General features: G+C 46.4%; 1 protein-coding gene across 2 annotated transcripts in view; it reads left to right on the top strand.

Moving 5' to 3' along the window:
* NRP2 (neuropilin 2) overlaps positions 1-19,610 on the top strand; it is a 131,618-nt gene extending 112,008 nt beyond the window's left edge. For both annotated transcript variants that reach the window (XM_050969579.1, XM_050969580.1), the window contains exons 16-17: positions 6,897-6,965; positions 13,976-19,610. In XM_050969579.1, coding sequence (XP_050825536.1) covers positions 6,897-6,965; positions 13,976-14,280 — 374 coding nt within the window. In that variant the 3' untranslated portion in view covers positions 14,281-19,610. The remainder of the gene's footprint in view (positions 1-6,896; positions 6,966-13,975) is intronic.
* The last annotated feature ends 2,797 nt before the right edge of the window (positions 19,611-22,407 follow it).

The following is a 22,407-nucleotide window of genomic DNA, read 5'->3' as shown; positions in this document are numbered from 1 at the left end:
CAGTAATGTGTGACATTCAGAGTAGAGGACCAAGGTGTTGCAGTGGGTAGATACAATGGAACTGAGCTTATGGGTGCATGGAAGTGACAGCTAGAAGAGTGCACACAGTGATGACCTTTAAAAGCTTGCTATGTTAGCTTACCTCACGCTGGTTCTGAGTCAGGAAAATACTTAAGCACACACTCTACCCCAAATCTAGCCAGCAAAACACATAAGGACGTATTTAACATTAAGCTTTGCTGTCCTGGGCTGCTTTCCTGAATCAGGCCCTTAATCGATACCACTACTAACAATCCCTAGCTCGTACATAGCACTTACAAAGTGCTTACAAAGGAAGTCAGTATCATCATCTCCATTTACAAGGAGGGAAGTGACTTGCATCTCTCGTAGGATGAAGGCAGAACTGGGACTAGGACCAAGGCCTCCTGAGTTCCAGGCCAGTGCTCTGTCCACTAGGCCACACTACCTCCTTAGTAACTGTAACGCATACCTAGGAAATACCAAAAACACAAAGGCATCGACAGATTCCAAAGATAATTGTTGTAGGTCAGTTAGTCCATTTCCGGCCAACGCAAAGATTATTCTTTGCAGAGCATTTCCAGCCTTTCCTTTATGAAAATATTACAGTAGCCTATGATAGTCCATTTTTCTGCTAGCACAAGGCTGGTCCCTACCGTACACTGCCCAGTGCTCCCTTTTTTAAAATATTGGAGTGGTCCACGCTCCTACTAAGGCAAGAGTGTATTGGCCCAAAACACTTGTAAACTGCATGCATCTGAAAAAGTGAGTATTCGCCCACGAAAGCTAATCCGCCAATACGTCTGTTAGTCTATAAGGTGCCACGGGACTCTTTGTCGCTTTTTGTAAACTGTAGGGCTTCAGATCATTCCTCTAAATATTTTTAAAAGAAATGGCTCGGTGTTAAATGACTGAGGCAAGAAAAGTTCCCTGGTTGGCAGGACAACTTTAACTCCTGAGTGTCCATGCATGACGAGTTTAATACATCAAGCTGTCCTGTGCATTATTGTTTGGTCACATGGTGGTACTCAGTCTCTCTGGTCTCCAATACTCCACTATAATCGCTCATTTACAATTGCACTCATGCTGCGCTGCCCACTCAACATGTTCTCTCTCCAGCGGATGGGGTAGTGATAAGTGTGTAAGTGGGAGTTTTGAGGTGGATTTCTTTCTTTGGGGAAATTCCCAGTGCACTGTGTCAGCAAATAATGTGCTGCTATTTTAAGCGATCACTTTGGCATTCGATCAGATTTCAAAGTACACCAAGCATGCAAAATAAGCTAGAGTAATTCAGATACTTTCTGAAAAAAGAAAAAAGAAATAGATGTTTGCATACATCACTAATGAGTGAAATGCAGTGAAAAACAGGAGTTATGTATGAGTCACCCTCATGGAGCTCTGACAGCTCACCTCAGTCCTGGCGTCTACAAAATCTCTACAAGGTTCTTCTAAGCAAAGTGTGTCATGTATACGGTAGCTGTAGTATTTGGGAGCAGCTCAGGTTCTGACTACGTGCAAAGGTCAGTGAACCTGGAACCTTTCCTGTGTTGCAAAATAGTGGTGTTTGCCACATTGTGAGCCTACGTTGTGGGAGCCCGTCCTCAGTGCACCAGCAGGGTTCCACAGGGAAGGCAGCATGTCAAAATGAGCCATGCAGTTCAGGAGCCTGTCCTTGGACCTATCTAAGGCCTAACTAAACGTGAGCTCCCAAGGCAATGCTGTAGCTAAGAAAGCAAATGCAGACATTGGCTCCATGAGCAGAGGGATATCAAATGGGAGGAGGGAGGCAATATTAACTCTGTATAGGGCATTAGTGAGACCATTACCGGAACACTGTGTCCAGTTCGGGGTCCATACTTCAAAAAATGATGTTGATAAGAGTTCAGAAAATACCTACAAGAATGATTTGAAGTCTGGAAAACTGTCCATCTAGACAGAGAAACAGGCCCCCTTGAGGGAAATATATGGATGTGATGCAAAATTTACAGCGTGTCATTCTGTTGTGGGTAGACTCTTCTAGGCATGTTGGTTTTGAGATGTCATTGTGTTCCGAACAAGTGTCGTTCCTCAAAAATGCCACTGCACTGAAACCAAACTTCATAGCCCAAAGCGGAGCTGGTTGGATGGGCTTACAGCCATTTACCCCGCACTCTGACCGAGATATACACATGCATATCGGCGCCAAACTACGCTGACATCTCTATGCTGTTTTCACTTACAACATATGCCCAATCGGAGCGAAAGCAGCAAAAAAGGTCAGCACATTACCTCCTGTGTCACATCCCCTGCGATCATTATGTTCAGTCACTTTTTTAAAGTAATGTACATTAAACCTCCTAATGTCTCTGAAAATACCAACCTCTGTCCTGCTAGCCCCATGTCTTGAGCTGGTATGTGCATTCTGTTTAAGATATTTCAACTACATTGATTAAAACCTCCTCATCTTCCTTTTTCAGGATCCATAAATTAGCCTTTTAGCTTGCTGGCGGTGATCTCAGATACAATAGATAACAGTCTCTGCTAGGCATCCGGCCATTTCGAAAGCCATCACTTAGGTTGGCTTCACCTTTACTGCTTTTCAGCGGGAATAGCTGGAGGTTCGTAGCCATAATTCAACACATTTTTCTTAAAAAGGGCCTTTCACACTGGGCAAAGCTTTCAAATGCATCATACTTAAATAGAGTTTCACTTAACTTTCTTGCATAACTTTCCTTAATGATTTTTTTCATTTAACATTTTCAAGTAAATTTAGTACATGTGAAAGACAGCAGATGGATAGCCCCTGAAGAATGAAAGCCCTCTGTTTATGCACAGGAGAGGTCCATTAAATCCTGTTTATGCACATGATGGGCGTGGTCAGGGGCGGCTCCAGGCCCCAGCACACCAAGCGCGTGCTTGGGGCGGCAAGCTGCGGGGGGCGCTCTTCTGGTCACTGGGAGGGCAGCAGGCAGGCTGCCTTCGGCAGCATACCTGCGGAGGGTCCGCTGGTCCCGCGCCCTCAGTGGACCTCCTGCAGGCGTGCCTGCGGAGGGTCCACTGGTCCCGCGGCTTCGGTGGACCTTCCGCAGGCGTGCCGCAGGACCAGCAACCCTCCACAGGCACACCTGCGGGAGGTCCACCAGAGCCGTGGGACTGGCGAGCGGCAGAGCACCCCGCGCGGCATGATGCCGTGCTTGGGGTGGCGAAATGTGTAGAGCTGCCCCTGGGCGTGGCACAATGCATGAGCAGATCATGGTTCCGCCAACGTGCCTTGAACCTGACTTAGAGGGAGTACGTCCATGGGGTCAGTTTTCATGGCCCACCCAGGTCTTCACATCTGTACTGACACTTGTCAGCAAAAGTGCTAATTAATGCCAAATGCAGGGCTGTTTTCTGCAATGGGAGCACATAGCTACTAGGAACTGGATGTGAGTCTGGTGGTCTCAGCGCCACAGGCCACCAAACAGCCAAGGCTGATTTTGCTAATTACTTATGGAAAAAAGAAGGGTTGTTTTGGTTTCATCCATAGACAGCGCATTGGAGCAGATGAATGACATCACAAACAAGTCGACGGCAATAGCATGCTATGTGATAAATAGAGGATCCTGGCTCTGCTACAGGACTAAGCTGAAAGAGGAAATGGATTGTGTAGGAGAAAGCTCTTAAAACACAAATATGAGCAATATTAGCAAAGGGAGTAGAGAAAATTGCTAGCAGAGTAAATAGCTTTTTGTATAAATGTTCTCTTTATTCAAGTTTTCCCCAGTGCTCAGTCCTCCCATTAAGGCTTGGAGAATTGATGTTCTTTCAAAAGTGTTGATTATCCGTTACGTTTTTAGTTCCTTCCTGCTCACCAAAACTAACTAAGAAGAAACTAAAACAGAGTTGAGTTTCTCATGTGTTTTTTAACAAAATGAATAGCCTTTGGAATAGCCCAAGGCAGGCATCTACTCTGCTGCCTCAGTGGAGTCCAGAGATTCGCTTTCCAGGCAGCTGGCCAAATTCTAGCTTAATTTATGCTCATGCTATCTATGTTTTCAAAATGGTTGCATGGGTGAAACTGACAGCAGAATTTGACCTCTTGTCTCCTGATTGATGATTAGCTTGGGGCACTTTCTGAGTGATTTTTGTACGTGAACAATTCCGAATACTTGCAAGAGGCCCTCAGGCAGTTCTTCAGATCCTAAAAGGTTTCCATCTGGGTGGGTCAAGTCCTAGAAGTGCTCAGAAATCAGGTGAACTTGCTCCTTTTTTGAAAAGCTACTGATAGAAGAGCCTCAGCTTAATTAATTGGGTCTCTCATCGCTGATCATTATGAGGGACACAAACGTTCCCTTCTGTGTTTGTATTCCCATCTTCACTTGAAAATTAAAAGAAACGTTTTTAACTACTTGAATAATGAGGGTGAAGGGAAATGCTGTGCTAATGACTATGTGGGAAAATAATAGCATTAACACCAGTGTTAAGGATACTGCAATCAGTCTCCAGTCTTTACTTGGGAGCTGAAGGAATGCTGAGACACCACCTCAAAGACCTAAGTTCAGCCTAGTCTGAGCATATAGAGCTCAAACCTGCATTGACTCTAGCTGCAAAACATTAGATCTAATCTTCTCCAAAGTTTAGGGTGATGTGGACCTGAGGTTTTATATTGGGCTTATCTCTAGGTCTGGAGTGAGAGACCTGTAGATAGGTGAACCATTCCATTCCACATCCTTATGCTATGAAAGTTAAATCCCAAACTCACAGGCTTTACAAAGTATCTGTGTTGTTTCCTGCTAATAAGGTACCTGATCCAAAGCCTGGTTAAGTCAATGAAAAACTCTCATTGACTTTAGTAGGTTCTGGGATCAGGCCCAAAGGCTGGGAAGAAGGTAGATACTTCTGCTCCATCCAGGTCTATCACTCTCCCTTTATTCCCAATTCAAACAGAGCATCTGAATTACCATCTAGAAGGGCCTCTCTGCATTCTGTGACTTCTCCAGGCAGGAGCTTTCCATTTGATGCCCAATAAACGATACCATTTCGATGTGGCAATCATTGCACTGACGATCATGATGGTGCTACTGAACATTCTTGGCACGATTGCCACAATGGCCTAGTGGTGGTGCTTTCCCATGTAAACACCCACTGCTAAATTCCCAGTTCTGGATTCATTTCTCCTGAAGAGGCCAGGAACTATGACGAGACACAGTGGAACAAATGCTTACACCAGCAGTGAATTTGGGCCACCAGGCCCTTGAAGGAAGGCATGTCTCATGCTGCTTAACAGCCCAGTGAGCTCCCTTTACTCATACTGCCTTTACATAGGGTGAGTGCTCAGTAATTCTGGCCTCTTTAAGGCACCCCCAACTTTGAGGCATCTCAACACGTACTCATTTGGCCCTGCAGGAGCAACGTTGGTGTGTTCGGAAGGAGAATTGCACCCAGTCTCTCCTTAACCAGAACAATAGTGGGTCTTCAATGGCGTGGTGGGAATCTAGGGCTCGGGCTGGGACAGAGAGGTGCTCTTGAGGGGGACAGTGCTGCTGATGTACACCCAGGCTTCTAGGGTAATGCACATGGAGACAGTGATGGATACACTATTGATTTTGTTTGCTAAGACACTGAAGTTCTTTCCCTCTTGATAAGTGTTGACGGGTTACAGTTCAAACTACTCAATGGATGTGTGTATGTCTTTCCCTCTTCTTGTCAAGCTTAGTCAGTCTGCGATATAAATTGCCCTAACGTTCTAGATGAATAGTATTAAGCTGGAGGGCTTAAAAACAGTAGCGCCCTATACACATTTCTGAACAGAGGCACCTGTGTAACAGTCTCATGGCAAACACATTAATTTAGGTTTAATCAGTAGCTTGTAATTTTTGGAAAGGCCCTTAGAACTGCGAGAGGTTGCTTTTTAGGCACATTACACTTCTTTGGCCTTGTCATTTTTAGGTGATTTTTTTTTCTTTTAAATACATTGATCTCTCTCTTCTTTTGCAACTCATGTAAGATACACAACAGTAGCTTATATTCTCAAAAGTGACTTTGTTTTGGAGTGCGCAACTTGAGATGCTTTGAAGGCGTCTGATTTTCAGCTAGTTGGGTGCTCAGCAAGTTTGGTCTTCTTAAAGTGTCTCCGGGTGGGCACCCAAAAAATCATAGTTAGTTTTGAAAAATGTAGGCAAGTGTAAATACAAAGGCATTTATCCTAGAATAGCACTAATACTGGAAATATTACACTGCAAAGTAACTTAGCTCTACTTTGACTGCAGCAAGCGCATTTGGTTAGTAGGGTTTGATCTATGCTGAACAATAAAAAAAATGTCACCACTAAAAGGCGTTTGGATCAGAGAGATGTTAACATAAATGCCTGAATATGAACATCCAGTTACAAATCTCCCCGTCTCGCTCAGTCTCAACCAGCTTTTACATTAAAACTTGTAATGATGATACACGACTTCCTTAAATTACTATGAATTTATTTGAAACCAAAGAGAAAGTGGGTCATTGGGGCTTTGTGTCCACTAAGATGTATGTGGGATGATGAAATGTAGAGTGTTAAATGGATCTACCATTAATGGCAACTAATGATGGGCACTAAGATACTATTGAAAATTATAAGTATAATACCCATGACCATGTTAATAATGAGTTATGGCCATTATGAAGACAGTAGTGACAATATTTCAATGGTGTGCAGATTATCCGGTTTCTTTCTTTTTCCTCTGTTTCGTTTTCTTAAAAGCTGGTCATTTAGTGGGGAAAAAATGTGATGTGATGTACCATGAAGCATCTGTTCTGTTGTACACTCAAGATAATTCATTGGCTTTGGCCATAGCTATGGAAAACTTTGCAATAGTTCAAACCTGGCAGGTCTCATAACAAAGTGACTGTTTTCAATACATATTTTGTCATTCTAGTGGACTTCCCAAGCTTAGAGGATGCCTTTGCAATCCCTGGGCAAGACACTGGAGATGACAATGAAGATGGTGAGTATAAAATGGACAATTTAGGGGGAAACTTATGTTGCATTATCACAGTCTACTATTACTAGAGAAGGGTACAATCCACAATTTTTGCATATAGGGCTGAACTTTCCTCAAGTAGAGGAGTCTGTGGATCCAAGGTCTTACTTTGGACCTCTACAGAGATACGGGCAAGCTGCAAAACTCAATTAAAGATCCCAGCGATAGAGCATGTTTGGAATCTGGGGTTCTAATTCATACCTATCTCTAATTATTACGTGGTTCCAGTCCCCAAGGGGCCCACTCATCTCAGCTCCCCCTTCCTGATCCTAACAGCCCTCCAGAAACCACCTTACCCCTCAACTCCCTTTCCCCAATCCCAAACCGACTCTCTCTATTTGGTAATAAACCATCATTGGGAGAGTAGACTGTCAGGTGTGACACTGTCTGTCACAGTGGTTCTCAACCAGGAGTACATGTACCCTTGGGGATACACAGAGGTCCTCCAGGAGATACATCAACTCATCTAGATATTCGCCTAGTTTTACAACAGGCTACATAAAAAGCATTAATGACGTCAGTACAAACTAAAATTTCATACAATTATTTCTTTATACTGCTCTATATACTATACACTGAAATGTAAGTACAATATTTATATCCCAATTGATTTATTTTATAATTATATGATTAAAAATGAGAAAGTAAGCCATTTTTTAGTAACAGTGTGTGTTTGTGAGATGAAACTTGGGGGTACACAAGACAAATCAGACTCCTTAAAGGGGTACAGTTGTCTGGAAAGATTGAGAGCCACTAGTCTATCGGATGGGTTCTGAATGGCTGGTCTGTTAAAATCTCACATGCTCCAACTCTTCCCCCAGATCACAGCTTGTTTAGAATCCTCTGCTCTGAACTAGGAGCAGTGTACATTGTTTGCAAAATTTGAAGAAGCAGTGTGGTCTAGTGGTCACAGCAAAGGACTGGGCATCAGGAGAGTTTTAGTTCAACTCTGCTACTGGCTCTTTGTGTGGCCTTGGGCTTCAGGCAGGGAGAGCTGGGCCTTAAATATAATTGAACTTTACAAATCTTCAAAAATTCTTATGGATTCATTTCAGGATTTGGGATGAGGTTTGACCATTTATTTATTTATTTTAATCAAAATAATGGGCCAGATCTTCAACTGGTGAATCTGCGTAGTCAGGGCCAGTGCAAGGAAGTTAACCACCCAGCTAACCCCGTCCCCCAGAAGAGCCTCCCTGCAGCTAACCCCACCCGGGGAGCCCCCCTCCACAGCAACTAACCCTGCCTGGGGAAACTTCTCCCCGCCCCCACGGAAGCTAACCCTGCCCGGGACGCCCCCCTCTGAGGCAGCTGATCCCACCTGGGGAGACTCTCTTCCCCCTGTGGAAGCTAACCCCACCCAGGGAGCCCCCTTGCAGCAGTTAACCCCACCTGGGGAGCCCGCCCCAGCTCACCTCAGCTCCGCCTCCTCCACTGAGCATGCCGGCATCACTCTAATTCTCCTCCCCTCTCAGGCTTGCTGCACTGATCAGAGGAGACTTAGGGTACGTCTACACTATGGAATTATTCCGATTTTACATAAACCGGTTTTATAAAACAGATTGTATAAGGTCGAGTGCACGCGGCCATACTAAGCACATTAATTCGACGGTGTGCATCCATGGTCCGAGGCGAGCGTCGATTTCTGGAGCGTTGCACTGTGGGTAGCTATCCCATAGTTCCCGCAGTCTCCCCTGCCCCTTGGAATTCTGGGTTGGGAGTCCAGTGCCTGATGGGGCAAAAATCATTGTCGCGGGTGGTTCTGGGTACAGCCTCACCCCTCCCTTCATGAAAGCAGCAGACAACCATTTCGCGCCTTTTTTCCTGGGTGAACTGTGCAAACGCCATAGCACAGCAAGCATGGACCCTGCTCAGATCAATACTGCAATAGTGGACGTTGTAAACACCTCGCGCATTCTCATGCAGTCTATGCTGAACCGGGACATGCAAAGCCAGGCGAGGAGGAGGCAGCGGCTACGGCAGCACGGCGACGAGAGTGATGAGGACATGGACACAGAATTATCTCAAACCGCGGGCCCCTGCACTTTGGAGATCCTGCTGGTAATGGGGCAGGTTCTAGCCATTGAACGCCGATTTTGGGCCAGGGAAACAAGCACAGACTGGTAGGACCGCATAGTTTTGCAGGTGTGGGATGATTCCTAGTGGCTGCGAAACTTTCGCATAAGGGCACTTTCATGGAACTTTGTGACTTGCTTTCCCCTGCCCTGAAACGCCATAATACCAAGATGAGAGCAGCCCTCACAGTGGAGACGTGAGTGGCAATAGCCCTCTGGAAGCTTGCAACGCCAGACAGCTACTGGTCAGTCAGGAATCAATTTGGAGTGGGAAAATCTACTGTGGGGGCTGCTGTGATGCAAGTAGCCAAAGCAATCATTAAGCTGCTGCTACAAAAGGCTGTGACTCTGGGAAACGTGCAGGTCATAGTGGATGGCTTTGCTGCAATGGGATTCCCTAACTGCGGGGGGGGGGTGGGCGATAGATGGAACCCATATTGCTATCTTGGCACCGGAGCACCAGGGCACCCAGTACATAAACCGCAAAGGGTACTTTTCAATGGTGCTGCAAGCACTGGTGGATCACAAGGGACGTTTCACCAACAGCCACGTGGGATGGCCAGGAAGGGTTCATGACGCTCGTGTCTTCAGAAGCACTGCTCTGTTTAAACTGCTGCAGCAAGGGAATTACTTCCCAGACCAGAAAATAACAGTTGGGGATGTTGAAATGCCTGTAGTTATCCTGGGGGATCCAGCCTACCCCTTGATGCCATGGCTCATGAAGCCATACACAGGCAGCCTGGACAGTGGTCAGGAGCTGTTCAACTACAGGCTGAGCAAGTGCAGGATGGTGGTAGAATGTGCATTTGGCCGTTTAAATGCGCGCTGGCGCACATTACTGACTCGCTCAGACCTCAGCCAAACCAATGTCCCCTTTGTTATTGCTGCTTGCTGTGTGCTCCACAGTCTCTGTGAGAGTAAGGGGGAGACCTTCATGGTGAGGTGGGAGGCTGAGGCAAATCACCTGGCCGCTGATTACGCGCAGCCAGACACCAAGGTGATTAGAAGAGCACACCAGGAAGGGGTGCGCATCAGAGAAGCTTTGAAAACGAGTTTCATCACGGGCCAGGGTACGGTCTGACTGCTGTGTTTGTTTCCCCTTCATGAATGCCCCCCCTTTATTGACTCCTTCCCTGTAAGCAACCCACCCGCCCCCTTCGATTACAGCTTGCTTAAGGAAATAAAGTCACTATCGTTTAAAAATCATGTATTCTTTATTAAAAAGTAATTATAAAAAGAGGCAGAGAACTGACAAGGTATCCCGGGTGTGGTTTGGGAGGAGCATAGGAGGGAAGGAAAAGGCCATTAAATACATTTCAATGTAATGACAGCCTTTTGGTTGGACTGTCCACTGGGGTGGAGTGGGCAGGTGCACGAAGCCTTGGGCTGCAGTGGCATTCTGTGACCCCGCTGCCCTTCCTGAAGATCCACCAGACGTCAGAGGATATCAGTTTGATCATGCAGCAGCTCCAGCGTTGCATCCCTCCACCATTGGTCTTCCTGCCTACACCTCTGATCTTCCTGCCACCACCTCTCATCTAGAGCGTCTCTCCTATCCTCATGTTCGTCCCTCCTGTCCTCACGTTCGCTGGCATCTTCCCTGTACTTTGCTACCACATCCTTCCAGTCATTCAGATGAGCTCTTTCATTGCGGGTTACTTCCATGATTTCCGAGAACATTTCGTCTCGCATCTTCTTTTTCCTCCGCCTTATCTGAGATAGCCTTCGGGATGGAGTAGGGAGGCTTGAAAAATGGGCAGCTGCATGAGGGAGGGAAAAAAGGGAGAGAAATATTTAAAAAGATACATTTTACAGAACAATGGTTATACTCTTTCACAGTGAGCAACACTATTCACCTTACATAGCACATGTGATTTCACTACAAGGTCGCATTTTGCATCTTAATATTGAGTGCCTGCGGCTCTGGTGTTACAGATCTCACAGACGCAGGTCCGGGCATCAGAATTCAGCTTGCATGCGGCCATGGTAAGCCATTGTCTTTCGGCTTCTCCAGCCTTCATATACACAGTGCCCTCTGATGCTTCTTCCTGTTAACATGCAGCAGCAGAAGCCAACACCCCCCATCCAATTCTCTAGAATTATTGCTTTACCCCTCCCCCCACCGCTTGGCTAGTATCATGGAAGATCACTGCTAATCACCCCCCTTTCCGCCCCCCACTGCATGGCTGGTAGCTGGGAAGATTCCTGCTAGCCAAACGCAAAAAAGCTCAGTGCTAGCCTTCCTCCCCTCCCCCTGCTTGGCTACGTGCAAGGAAAGATTTCTTTTAAGCAACAGCCCAGGAGGAAAATGGCCAGCTCTGTCCCCTTAATTAAATTCCTGAATTTCAACCAGGTTACCATGAACGATATCACTCTGCTGAGGATAACAGAGCGAGATAAAGAATGGATGTTTCTTGAATGCCAGCAATCACCGGGACTATACGCAGCTAGGCTTTGTCATGCAATGATACCCGATTACTTGCTACATGCATGGCGTGGTCAAGTGTCCTGCCATGGTGGGCAGAACAAGGCTGCCTTGCCCAGAAACCTTCTGCAAATGCTTTTGGAGTACCTCCAGGAGCGCTTCATGGAGATGTCCCTGGAGGATTTCCGCTCCATCCCCAGAAAAGGTTAACAGATTTTTCCAGTAACTTTACTGGCGTGAATGCATCTCAAGCCCTCATGGCAAATCAATCATTAAAAAACGCTTGCTTTTAAACCATGTTTTATATTTACAAAGGTACACTCACCAGAGGTCTCTTCCATGGCTTCACTGTCTGGGCTAGAGGGTTGGGAGGGCTGGGAGAGTAATTCTGTCTGAGTCACAGAAAGCTCCTGGCTGTTGGGGCTAGTGGAGTGCTGTGTGCTCGCTGCAACGTCGTCCTCCTCTTTCTCCTCCTCCTCTTCATCTTCCCCCTCCGCAGAATCCTCAGCCATGGTTGAGATTACCACCCCCACCTCGGAATCCACGGACAGGGGTGGGGAACTGGTGGCGGACCCCCCTAGAATTGTATGCAGCTCAGCGTAGAAGCGGCATGTTTTTGGCCCTGACCCGTACCTTCCATTTGCTGCTTTAGTTTTCTGGTAGGCTTGTCTGAGCTCCTTAACTTTCACTCTGCACTGCACTGAGTCCCTGGTGTGGCCTTTGGCCATCATAGCCTTGGAAATTTTTTCAAATATTTTTTCATTTAGTCTTTTGGAACGGAGTTCTTTTAGCACTGAATCCTCTCCCCATATAGCGATCAGATCCAGTACCTCTTGTGCGGTCCATGCTGGAGCTCTTTTTCAATTCTCAGGAGACTGCATTGCTACCTGTGCTGATCAGTTCTGTGTGGGTCACCTGTGCTGATCACAGCTTCACGCTGGCCAAACAGGAAATGAAATTCAAAAGTTCGCAGGGCTTTTCCTGTATACCTGGCCAGTGCATCCGAGTTCAGATTGCTGTCCAGAGCGGTCACAGTGGTGCACTGTGGGATACTGCCCGGAGGCCAATACCGTCGATTTGCGACCACACTAACCCCAATCCGATATGGTAATACCGATTTTTAGCGCTACTCCTCTCGTCGGGGAGGAGTACAGAAACCGATTTAAAGAGCCCTTTCTATCGATATAAAGGGCCTCGTAGTGTGGACGGGTACAGCGTTAAATTGGTTTAACGCGGCTAAAATTGGTTTAAACGCATAGTGTAGACCAGGCCTTAGAGTGGGGGCTATGTGCTCAGTGGAGGAGGCAGAGTGGAGGTGATCTGGGGAGGGGAGCGATTCCCCTTTTCGGCCCCGCCCCTCCCGTTAGTGCGGGCGGCCCTCCCCGCGCCCCCCCCACCCCAGCTCACCTCTACTCCACCTCCTCCCCTGAGCGGGCTTTTAGGCGCCCTCAGCCACTAGGCGCCCTAGGCCCTGTGCGTAGTTCCACTGAAGCCAGCTCACGGCCCCTGAGAATCTGCCCCTTATGTCTTTGTGGATCCTATGACTAAAGTTCACCTGAGCTTACGGTTTGAAGTCTGGAAGTCCTCACTGGGCGGCTTTGGGATGATAATACTTATCCCCTTGCCTCACAGGGACTGTTGTGAGGATTAACAAACGTGTGTGCATACAGGGTTTTGAACACGGCTCAGCTACTGATGGAAATGTATTGCAGTAGTAGTTCCAAGTAACACTCTTGCCTTGAGTGAAACCCAACGGTGATATTGCATAGGAAATATGGGCCTGATCCTGTGCCCATTGTCATAAATAACAAAGCTCTGACTGACACCAGTGGTGCAGGATAAGACCCTGTTGGAAGAGTGCTTTCTATAGATGAAGTGTCCTTTCAGTCAAGGCAGATGTACTTAGTATAGGAACATTTATAGTGATGCTGCTTAACACCTTCTCTGTTTATTTCTCAAGGACTTAAATGCAGTATGGTAAAAAAAAAAACTGGTTATATAAAAGCAGGCACCTTGTTACTAAAGATATGCTGTCCTATTACTGTATATGTGCCATTCAAGTTGCATCTAAGTTTCTAAAAAATACAAATTTTTTTTTTTTTCCTACTATCAGCACTGCAAAGTCAACAAACTGGTTTTGTGGTGGCACCAACAGAACTGAATGTTCAAACATTAACTGGAGCTCACATTGCATCTTGTCTTGCAAATGGATCAAATTAGGTATGGAAGCTTTGACAGGTCACAAAGACCCTGAGAGGTGATTCCCACAGAACCAGATTTCTGACTACAACTGCACTTGAAAAGTCAGATCCTCAGCTGGTTTAAACTGTTATAGCTCCATTGACTGAAAGCTCTGCTGATTTATGCCAGCCGAGGATCTGGCCCTAACTCTGACTATCGCAGATGCTGTTATTTACAAATAAGTTTAAGGTGACTAAATGATCTCTGGCTAATAAATGTCAATTATATTACAGATTATTTTGGTCTGGATAACAACACCACACTGTTCTCTACTAACTCTCCAGTAACCCCAAAGCTGGACAAAGACAAGAACTGGCTCTACACTCTGGATCCAATCCTAGTCACCATCATAGCTATGAGTTCACTTGGCGTTCTCCTAGGGGCCATCTGTGCTGGGTTATTGCTCTACTGTACATGCTCCTATACTGGGCTTTCCTCTCGAAGCTCCACTACTCTGGAGAACTACAACTTTGAGCTGTACGATGGCATCAAGCACAAAGTCAAAATGAACCACCAGAAGTGCTGTTCTGAGGCATGACTGATTGCACCGGAATCACATGCGACATTTCATTCCGGCAAGAGTAGCTGGTGAAGATTACTTGTTGTCTGTGGGAATGGAATGCCATAATCTCAAACCAATCTGGAATACAGAAGGGGCATGGGCATGAGGCCCCTGTCGTAAATCACAGTTGTAGACTACAGTAAGCAGATTACAATCTGCAAGGACTACGATAGCTGAATAATTATTTTAATGATGAGAACTGTGCTGGAACAAGGAAAGGAGCTCAGATGCTCCCTTGCCCCTTTATTGGATGATTGAGACGTGTCCAAGGAAATGTTGCTTTACCTTTTGGATGTGAGAAATAAAATGTTGATCATTATTTCCCACTTCCTTGCCCGAATACATGGCTGAAAATTCCTCAGCCATTCTGTCTTTAGAAATAACACACACACAAAAGCCCATCCCGCTTCTCTCCCCATTCAGATATTCATTTGAGTTAAGGGATTTGTTCTTGGTGCACGTTATACAAACCCAGCAAGCTGCACTTTCTACGCCTAAAATGAAAGCAGGTTGTTGCCTTTAACTTTCCATATACAGGCGTCATAGGGAGTGGAAAGAATTACACCAATTTTAGGGTCAATGGAAATAGCCGTGCTTTCTTAAGAGATTAAGAAGCAAAATAGAAAGGAAACCTTACATGTAGACGCACTCCTCAGAGAAAAGCTGAAGAGCCTTAAAGTGATTTATGAATAAGAGCCATTTATTAAATCCAGAACTTGGATTGAAACAGCACCGACCTTCCTCAGAAGGGCTCTTTTTATTTCTTTTATCCTTTTTTAAAGTATATATATATAAGAAAATTGCAGCAAACAAAAGACACGCAATTGTAAGGTTCCCAAGACTCTGGAGATGGCTTTTTTGAGAGAATGGTCTGCTATATATATAGCTATATATTTAAATTCTTTGATAATGTGATGGCCACTCAGATTAAGAAGGAAAAAATTATCATCGTGCACCATTCCATGGAGTGGGTTATGGTGCGGGGTGAGACCCAACACACTTAGATTAATTGCCTGCCCTACTAAGACAGTAACCATTCTTTCTCCTTTGGGTTATGGTAACTTCCTCTGCTTTCCATGGAGTCAGGTATGAGCTGCAAAACTCCCGTCTGGATATCAAGTAAACAGTTTAGACCAAAATGTGGTCATCTTCTCATCCCTTCAGTGCGAAGCTGCTCTGCTTCTGACCTGTTGCCAACACCAACAACAAAATTATGGGGTGTTTTGTTTTGTTTTGATCAAGTGCCTTAGAAAAATATAGTGTTTCTGTCTAGAGATCAGTGATGTATCAGACTACAAGCAAGGCATTCATCCTTCCCCTCTTCGTAATATATTCTTCATGGACGCTCTACTGGGTAGAGCCTAACTGAAGAGTCTTGTCTTTGTACTTGCAAGTGGTCTGCCTGTATTTTCTCTCTGTGTCTGTGTGATCATGCCACACAAGAGATGTGTTATGTCCATAATGTAGTGAATGAAAAGATTTAAAATCCCTGGTTTCACATCAGTGCTGTTATTTCAGTTTTAATACAGCTGAGTTATCTATATGAATGTTTCCATATTACTGCACATGGATTATCCATATGCCAGCAGTTTTATTCCTAAAGGGTCCACATATCCCGTTGTTTTCATATGATCTTCCAGGAGCTTCTTGTAAGACACCTGTTGTGGCTTCTCTTTTCATTCAGATATCAAAGTATTTTCGTTTTGGTTTTTTTTACAATCTCAAAGTTTTCTGGGCATAATGCTACATGGAGTAGCGTTTGCTGTGTGTACTAGGAACAAGCCAGCCAGTAAAACAAGTGCTCAGTGTGATAGGCAGCATTTGGAGTGAAGAGAAAAGAAGTATGACTGTGGGCACAATTCAAGGGTTCTTTAGCGCATCATGAATGTTAACGGCTCTTGTTGAGAGTTTCATGAAAAGCTCACCTGGAAAAAATCCTCCTGAAAAATAAGCATGGACCCTTGTTGAGTTGGAAGCTGGCAGGGGTGACACTTAGCATATGTCTACACTACGGGATTATTCCAGTTTTACATAAACCAGTTTTGTAAAACAGATTGTATAAAGTCGAGTGCATGCGACCACACTAAGCACATTAATTCGGCAGTGTGCGTCCATGTACCGAGGCTAGCGTTGATTTCTGGAGCGTTGCACTGTGGGTAGCTATCCCATAGTTCCCGCAGTCTCCCCCTCCCATTAGAATTCTGGGTTGAGATCCCAATGCATGATGGTGCAAAAACAGTGTCGCGGGTGATTCTGGGTAAATGTCGTCACTCATTCCTTCCTCCGTGAAAGCAACGACAGACAATCATTTTGCGCCCTTTTTCCCTGGATTGCCCTGGCAGACACCATAGCATGGCAACCATGGAGCCCGTTTTGCCTTTTGTCACTGTCACCATATGTGTACTGGATGCTGCTGACAGAGGTGGTGCTGCAGCGCTACACAACAGCATTCATTTGCCTTTGCAAGATAGCAGAGATGGTTACCAGTCATTCTGTACCGTCTGCTGTGCCATTGTAAATTGGTGATGCGATGACGGTTATCAGTCATTCTGTATCATCTGCTGCTGTCATGGGTGCTCCTGGCTGGTCTTAGCTGAGGTTGGCCGGGGGCGCAAAGACAAAAATGGGAATGACTCCCTGAGTCAATCTCTCCTTTATGGTTTATCTAAAAATAGAGTCAGTCCTGCCTAGAATATGGGGCAGGTGTACTAGAGAACCAGTGTATCAGAGAACCAGAGAGCACAGCCGCTCCATGTCAGATCCCGCAGAAATGATGAGCTGCATGCCATTCACGGGGGGTGCCCTGCAACAACCCCACCCATTGATTCCCTTCTCCCCCAACCTTTCTGAGCTACCGTGGCAGTGTCCCCCATTTGTGTGATGAAGTAATAAAGAATGCAGGAATAAGAAACACTGACTTTTTAGTGAGATAAAATGAGGAGGAGGCAGCCTCCAGCTGCTATGATAGTCCAGGCAGGACATTAAACGGTGGGGGGGAAGAGGAGCCCAGCATCCCGCTGCTATGATAGTCCAGGCAGTACAGAAACTTTTCTTTAGACATGAAAAGGGGGGGGGGGGGCTAATGGAGTTCCACACCCAATTGCTATGATGAGGACAGTTACCAGCCGTTCTGTGCCATGTACCGGGAATGACCGGGAGTCATTCCTATTTTTACCCAGGCGCCCCCAGCCGACCTCACCTGAGGCCAGCCAGGAGCACTCACGGACTGATGATGACGATGGATAGCAGTCCTATTGTGCCGTCTGCCACCGGGGGGAGGAGGGGAGAGGAGAGGATGCTGCTATTCATTGCCGCAGCACCGTGTCTACCAGCAGCATGCAGTAGACATAGGGTGACAAACTCAATAAATGATTTTTTTTCCCTTTTCTTTCACGGTGGGGAGAGGCAGGGTAAATTGACGACATATAACCTGAAACACCCTGGACAATGTGTTTGACCCTACAGGCATTGGGAGCTCAGCCAAGAATGCAAATGCTTTTTGGAGACTGCGGAGACTGTGAGATAGCTTGAGTCCTCAGTACCCCCTCCCTTCCTCCATGAGCATCCATTTGATTCTTTGGCTTTCCGTTACGCTTGTCACACAGCACTGTGCTGTGGACTCTGTATCATAGCCTGGAGATTTTTTTCAAATGCTTTCTCATTTCGTCTTCTGTAACGGAGCTGTGATAGAACAGATTTGTCTCCCCATACAGCGATCAGATCGAGTATCTCCCATACAGCCCATGCTGGAGCTCTTTTTGGATTTGGGACTGCATGGCCACCCGTGCTGATCAGAGCTCCACGCTGGGCAAACAGAAACTGAAATTCAAAAGTTCGCGGGGCTTTTCCTGTCTACCTGGCCACTGCATCCCAGTTTGGATTGCTGTCCAGAGCAGTCACAATGGTGCACTGTGAGATACCGCCCAGAGGCCAATACCGTCGATTTGCGGCCACACTAACCCTAATCCGATATGGTAATACCGATTTCAGCGCTACTCCTCTCGTCAGGGAGGAGTACAGAAAACAGTTTAAAGAGCCCTTTATATCGCTATAAAGGGCCTCGTTGTGTGGACAGGTGCAGCGTTAAATCGGTTTAACACTGCTAAAATCAGTTTAAACGCATAGTGTAGACCAGGCCTTACACACACTTTTTGAAAAGTGCATTCTTATCTAGTATGTGACTATTTCATATCCCTAAAAAAAAAAAAATTGGCACAAAACCATCCCAGTTTTTTTTTATTTTGAAAAATTGATCACCTTAACGTGGGCGTCCTCCACACACAAACTACTCATTACTCTGCCAAAAAAAAAAACCCAAATTCACCAACCAGACACAGTGATAGTAAAATGTATCAGACCATTTAAAAGGTGGATTGCTGCTACTCATCAACTTTATCCTTCTTCGAAATCACACAAATGGGGAAGGGTGAATGGAAAATGACCATAGTCACCCACCTATAAAAGTCAACTTAGAGAAACAATAGTCACTAATATATGGTAATCTTACAGTGTCTAGTAGGCAGCTAGAGGGGGCAAGGTCATATATACATAGAGTCAGCTCAATGTGTGTTTATGCACACGTGAATTCTCTGTATGTATTGTGTATATAAATGATTACGTGGGCCTGAATAGTGTTACTGTAGCTGTGGTTTGGGGCAGGAGAGTACTTCTGATCGTGGCACTAATTTGGGAGCAACCTAGCCAAGCTGTGCGTAATGGAAAAGCATACCCCATAAAGTCCTGCAGTTCTAGTCCATGTGGGTTGGTACAGGGACCTGAATGCGCACACTTGCTAAGCAGAAACAGGCCACTAATACTGCATAGCTGATACCTCACTTACCGCTACTGTGTGCTTTACTGTTCTAATACAGTCTAACTGTGTTTGCTTGTAACTTTAACAGGGAATGTAAAATTGGTGCAGTCTCATCTGCAAATACGAACTATTTGTTAACCCATGTTCTCAAGCAATACCCATTCCAAAATACCCTAATAACACAGTATTAATGTTATTGCCACATCCTCCCAGTGTCAGGTAATCATTACTAACAGGCATGTTTGTCATGTTGCTGATTTCATTTTGCAGGGAGGTGCGCATGGGAATTAACCCTTAAGAAACTGTATGCAGAAGCTGAACTTTTCCAAGGTTTGCAGTGCGAGGTAGTCAACCATTCACTGGCTGAGCCAGGACATATGAGCTTCAGCTCTTTTACTGTGATTCTTCAACATAAAAAGACAAATCAAACTGTGTTTATATGATTTGTATAAAAACCCTTTAAAAATGCCTATTTAATAAACATTACAGTAGAGAGGCTGTTCCAGTTTGTTTTGTAAAAGGAAAATTTAAAAGTAAGGGGTGGGGAATGTGCCGGGGCCTTTATGGGGGTGTGTTATGAGTACCCAGTTATTGGTGGCTTGGCCTGTTCAGGCAAAGGAACCCGGGGAAATGTAGTTTTGAGGCAGGGCTGAGGAGTGATGTAATCCCTAGATGGAAATCGCATGCTTTCGGGAATGTATACAAGGCAAGGCTATGGCTCACTCTAGTGAAGTTTGGATAGCAGTAAGACCAAGATCTCCATCAGGACCAGAGGCATGGCGCTTGGGAGGGTCCTTAGAGCAGGAAGAAGAAAGACATTAAGGAGGTGGTAGAAGGAAAAGTCCTCAGGCAATAGGTACAGCTTGGCTGGAGGCCCACTGATGGAACTAGCATTCGTTTAGAGGCAGGAGGCATCCCAAGGAGGAAGGAGAACCTGCTTTCCTGTCCTCTCAAATCCAGCCCTGCAGGAATCTTTACCCTGATTAGGCCTGGTAAGAACAAAAGACTATTGATTGACTCCAGGAAGGTCAGAACCTTACTGATGTGCTCTGGGGAGGGTGAAGCTGCGGTGTAAGGGTGAGACAGTTCACCAGAATGAAGCAGCCTCCAGCTGAGATGGGCTGAACGTCCAGCTTGTGTTTCCATGGGACTCTCCTTTAAACTCTGGAAAGAGCGGGGGGACTTCTTGGGTCTTGAACAGAGGGTCCAAAGTATCCCATTGACCTACATGCCTGAGGCAAACCGTCAGCCACAAGGAAACAAAAGCAAAGCTGCAGGACTCATGCTGGAGTAGTAAATAGCTGGTCTAAAGGGAGACTGGACATAGGCTCTTCTGTCTCGATATTGCTAGTTTGAATTGCCCCAGGTCAGTAGTCACCAACACTTCCTAGTATGGTGTAATTTGTTGTAGGTGAAGTGAGCTGCTGGGCTCAGTTAACAGCTGTAGATGTCACCAATGATTTTCACAGCTGGCACTAATCCCACTCCAATCGTCAGACCCAGTCCTGAAGCCAGGAACTGATGGCCAGGAGGGTCTGATAGCCTTCTCAGCCCTCTAGCTCAGGGAGGAGGGATGGTGGTGAGACATCGTAGGACAGCGTCCAATGCAGTTACCCTAACTGCCCATTCCATGGATGGATCTGTGAAGCCTGATTTCATTGGTGATCCTGTTACAGACACAACCCCCAGGCCAGTGTGAGCATGCAGTCACCTTTTACACAATTCCACATGCCTGGAAGCTGTTTGACTGTTGGCCTAATTACTAATCTTCAGGACAAAAATAAGGTTCAGAAAAAGAAAACAAGTTACAATTCTTGCATTTTTTTTGTAGCTCAGTGTCCTTGGGGCAGGATCTTTGATATTTCCACTGAATTAAAAAAATGCCTCCTGGCGTGCCACACTCCATTGTTTACAGAGAACTTTTCCTTCTTATCTGCGTCCTGCTGAAGATGTTGACACAGGCAGGGTGGAAGGCTGAGCCAGCTTCAGGAATGGCAAAGGTCTGAAACTGGCCCCAGTGCAGACATGATGAGGCCAAAACATGGTCCAGCTGGATTCTGGGGCCAGTCTGGGCATTGGTGGCAGGGATGGTGATGAAGTGATGAAAGTGATGCTTTTCCTTTCCATTCCCACATATTTCATGCAGTTATCTCAGCTGGTGCCAGAACAAATGGCTAGTTCTTGGGGGTGGAATGCTCAGCAATGCTGTTACCGCCTGTGTGTTTGACAGTGATTGTTACAACCAGCCCCTTCCCCGGGAGGCCTGTACTAATCTCTCTCACACACACACACACAGGCGTGCGAAATCCTCTCTTTTTTGTTATCCCTCGTCCGTGTCCCCCAACTACATACGCTGTGAGTCCTTGGTGTGACTGAAAGATGGATCAAAACAAAAATTATATAACCATTTCACAGCTTATGCCCCCCTCCCGCCCAAAAGAGTGTGGACAAACTCTGCTTATCAGCACAGAAGGAAGAACGCACTTGAAGGGGGTAAGCTCAAGTCTTCCTCAATTGCTCACCTCTGCTCAGAGCAATTATTCCCTGAGCCAGTTTTCTTGTGGTTTGGAGTAGGATCAGGGCTGGATTAACCTTTTGTAGACCCGGCGCCAAACATTTGTGGGCCCCCATGGGAGCAATGGAGCATGGCATGGGGGGGGAGGTGTCAGTCAGGGGCATGGCAGGGGTGGCCTGGCTCCGCCCAGCCCAGTGCAAGGGCACTATTTACAAACGCAGTTGCCAGACACACAGTGACTGCCTGGCCCTGTGCTCTCAGCACCCCACTTCCCCTAGGGGTGGGCCCATGTCGGGTCACACAGCTCCCCTTCCCCCCGGCCGCCCCACTCAACACTGGAACACACACCCAGTTTCCTATGGCCAGAGCCCCCCCTGGACCCACTGTGTCCAGCACACCCCTGCCACAAATGCACAGCACCCCCCTGTCCCCAGCCCCACCACCCCACACAGAGCCCCCTCTCCCTAGTGCCCCAGTGCACACAGATCTTCCCCACCCCTTCACAGCCCAACACACACCAGACTCCCCCCAGACCCACTACCCCAAGCCCTGCCTCCTGGCCGCACTAACCAGCCCTGCTGGGAGGCGACTGCACCTGCCAGACTGAGCCAGCAGTACAGCCAGAGCTGGTTCCAGGGTGGAGAAATTGCTCCAGTCCCTTGGGAGTGGTGCGATCAGCCAGCCCAGGGCCTGTTCCAGCTGGGCTCCCTGAGGACCCACTTGCTTGGAGGGACCCAGCCAAACTCCCCACACTGCACCCCCTTCCCCAAACTGA

This window comes from Gopherus flavomarginatus, chromosome 10, assembly GCF_025201925.1.
Source record: "Gopherus flavomarginatus isolate rGopFla2 chromosome 10, rGopFla2.mat.asm, whole genome shotgun sequence".
Taxonomy (NCBI): Eukaryota; Metazoa; Chordata; order Testudines; family Testudinidae; genus Gopherus; species Gopherus flavomarginatus.
The sequence above is the reverse complement of the archived record's forward strand: the minus strand, read 5'-3'. Positions and strand labels throughout refer to the sequence as shown.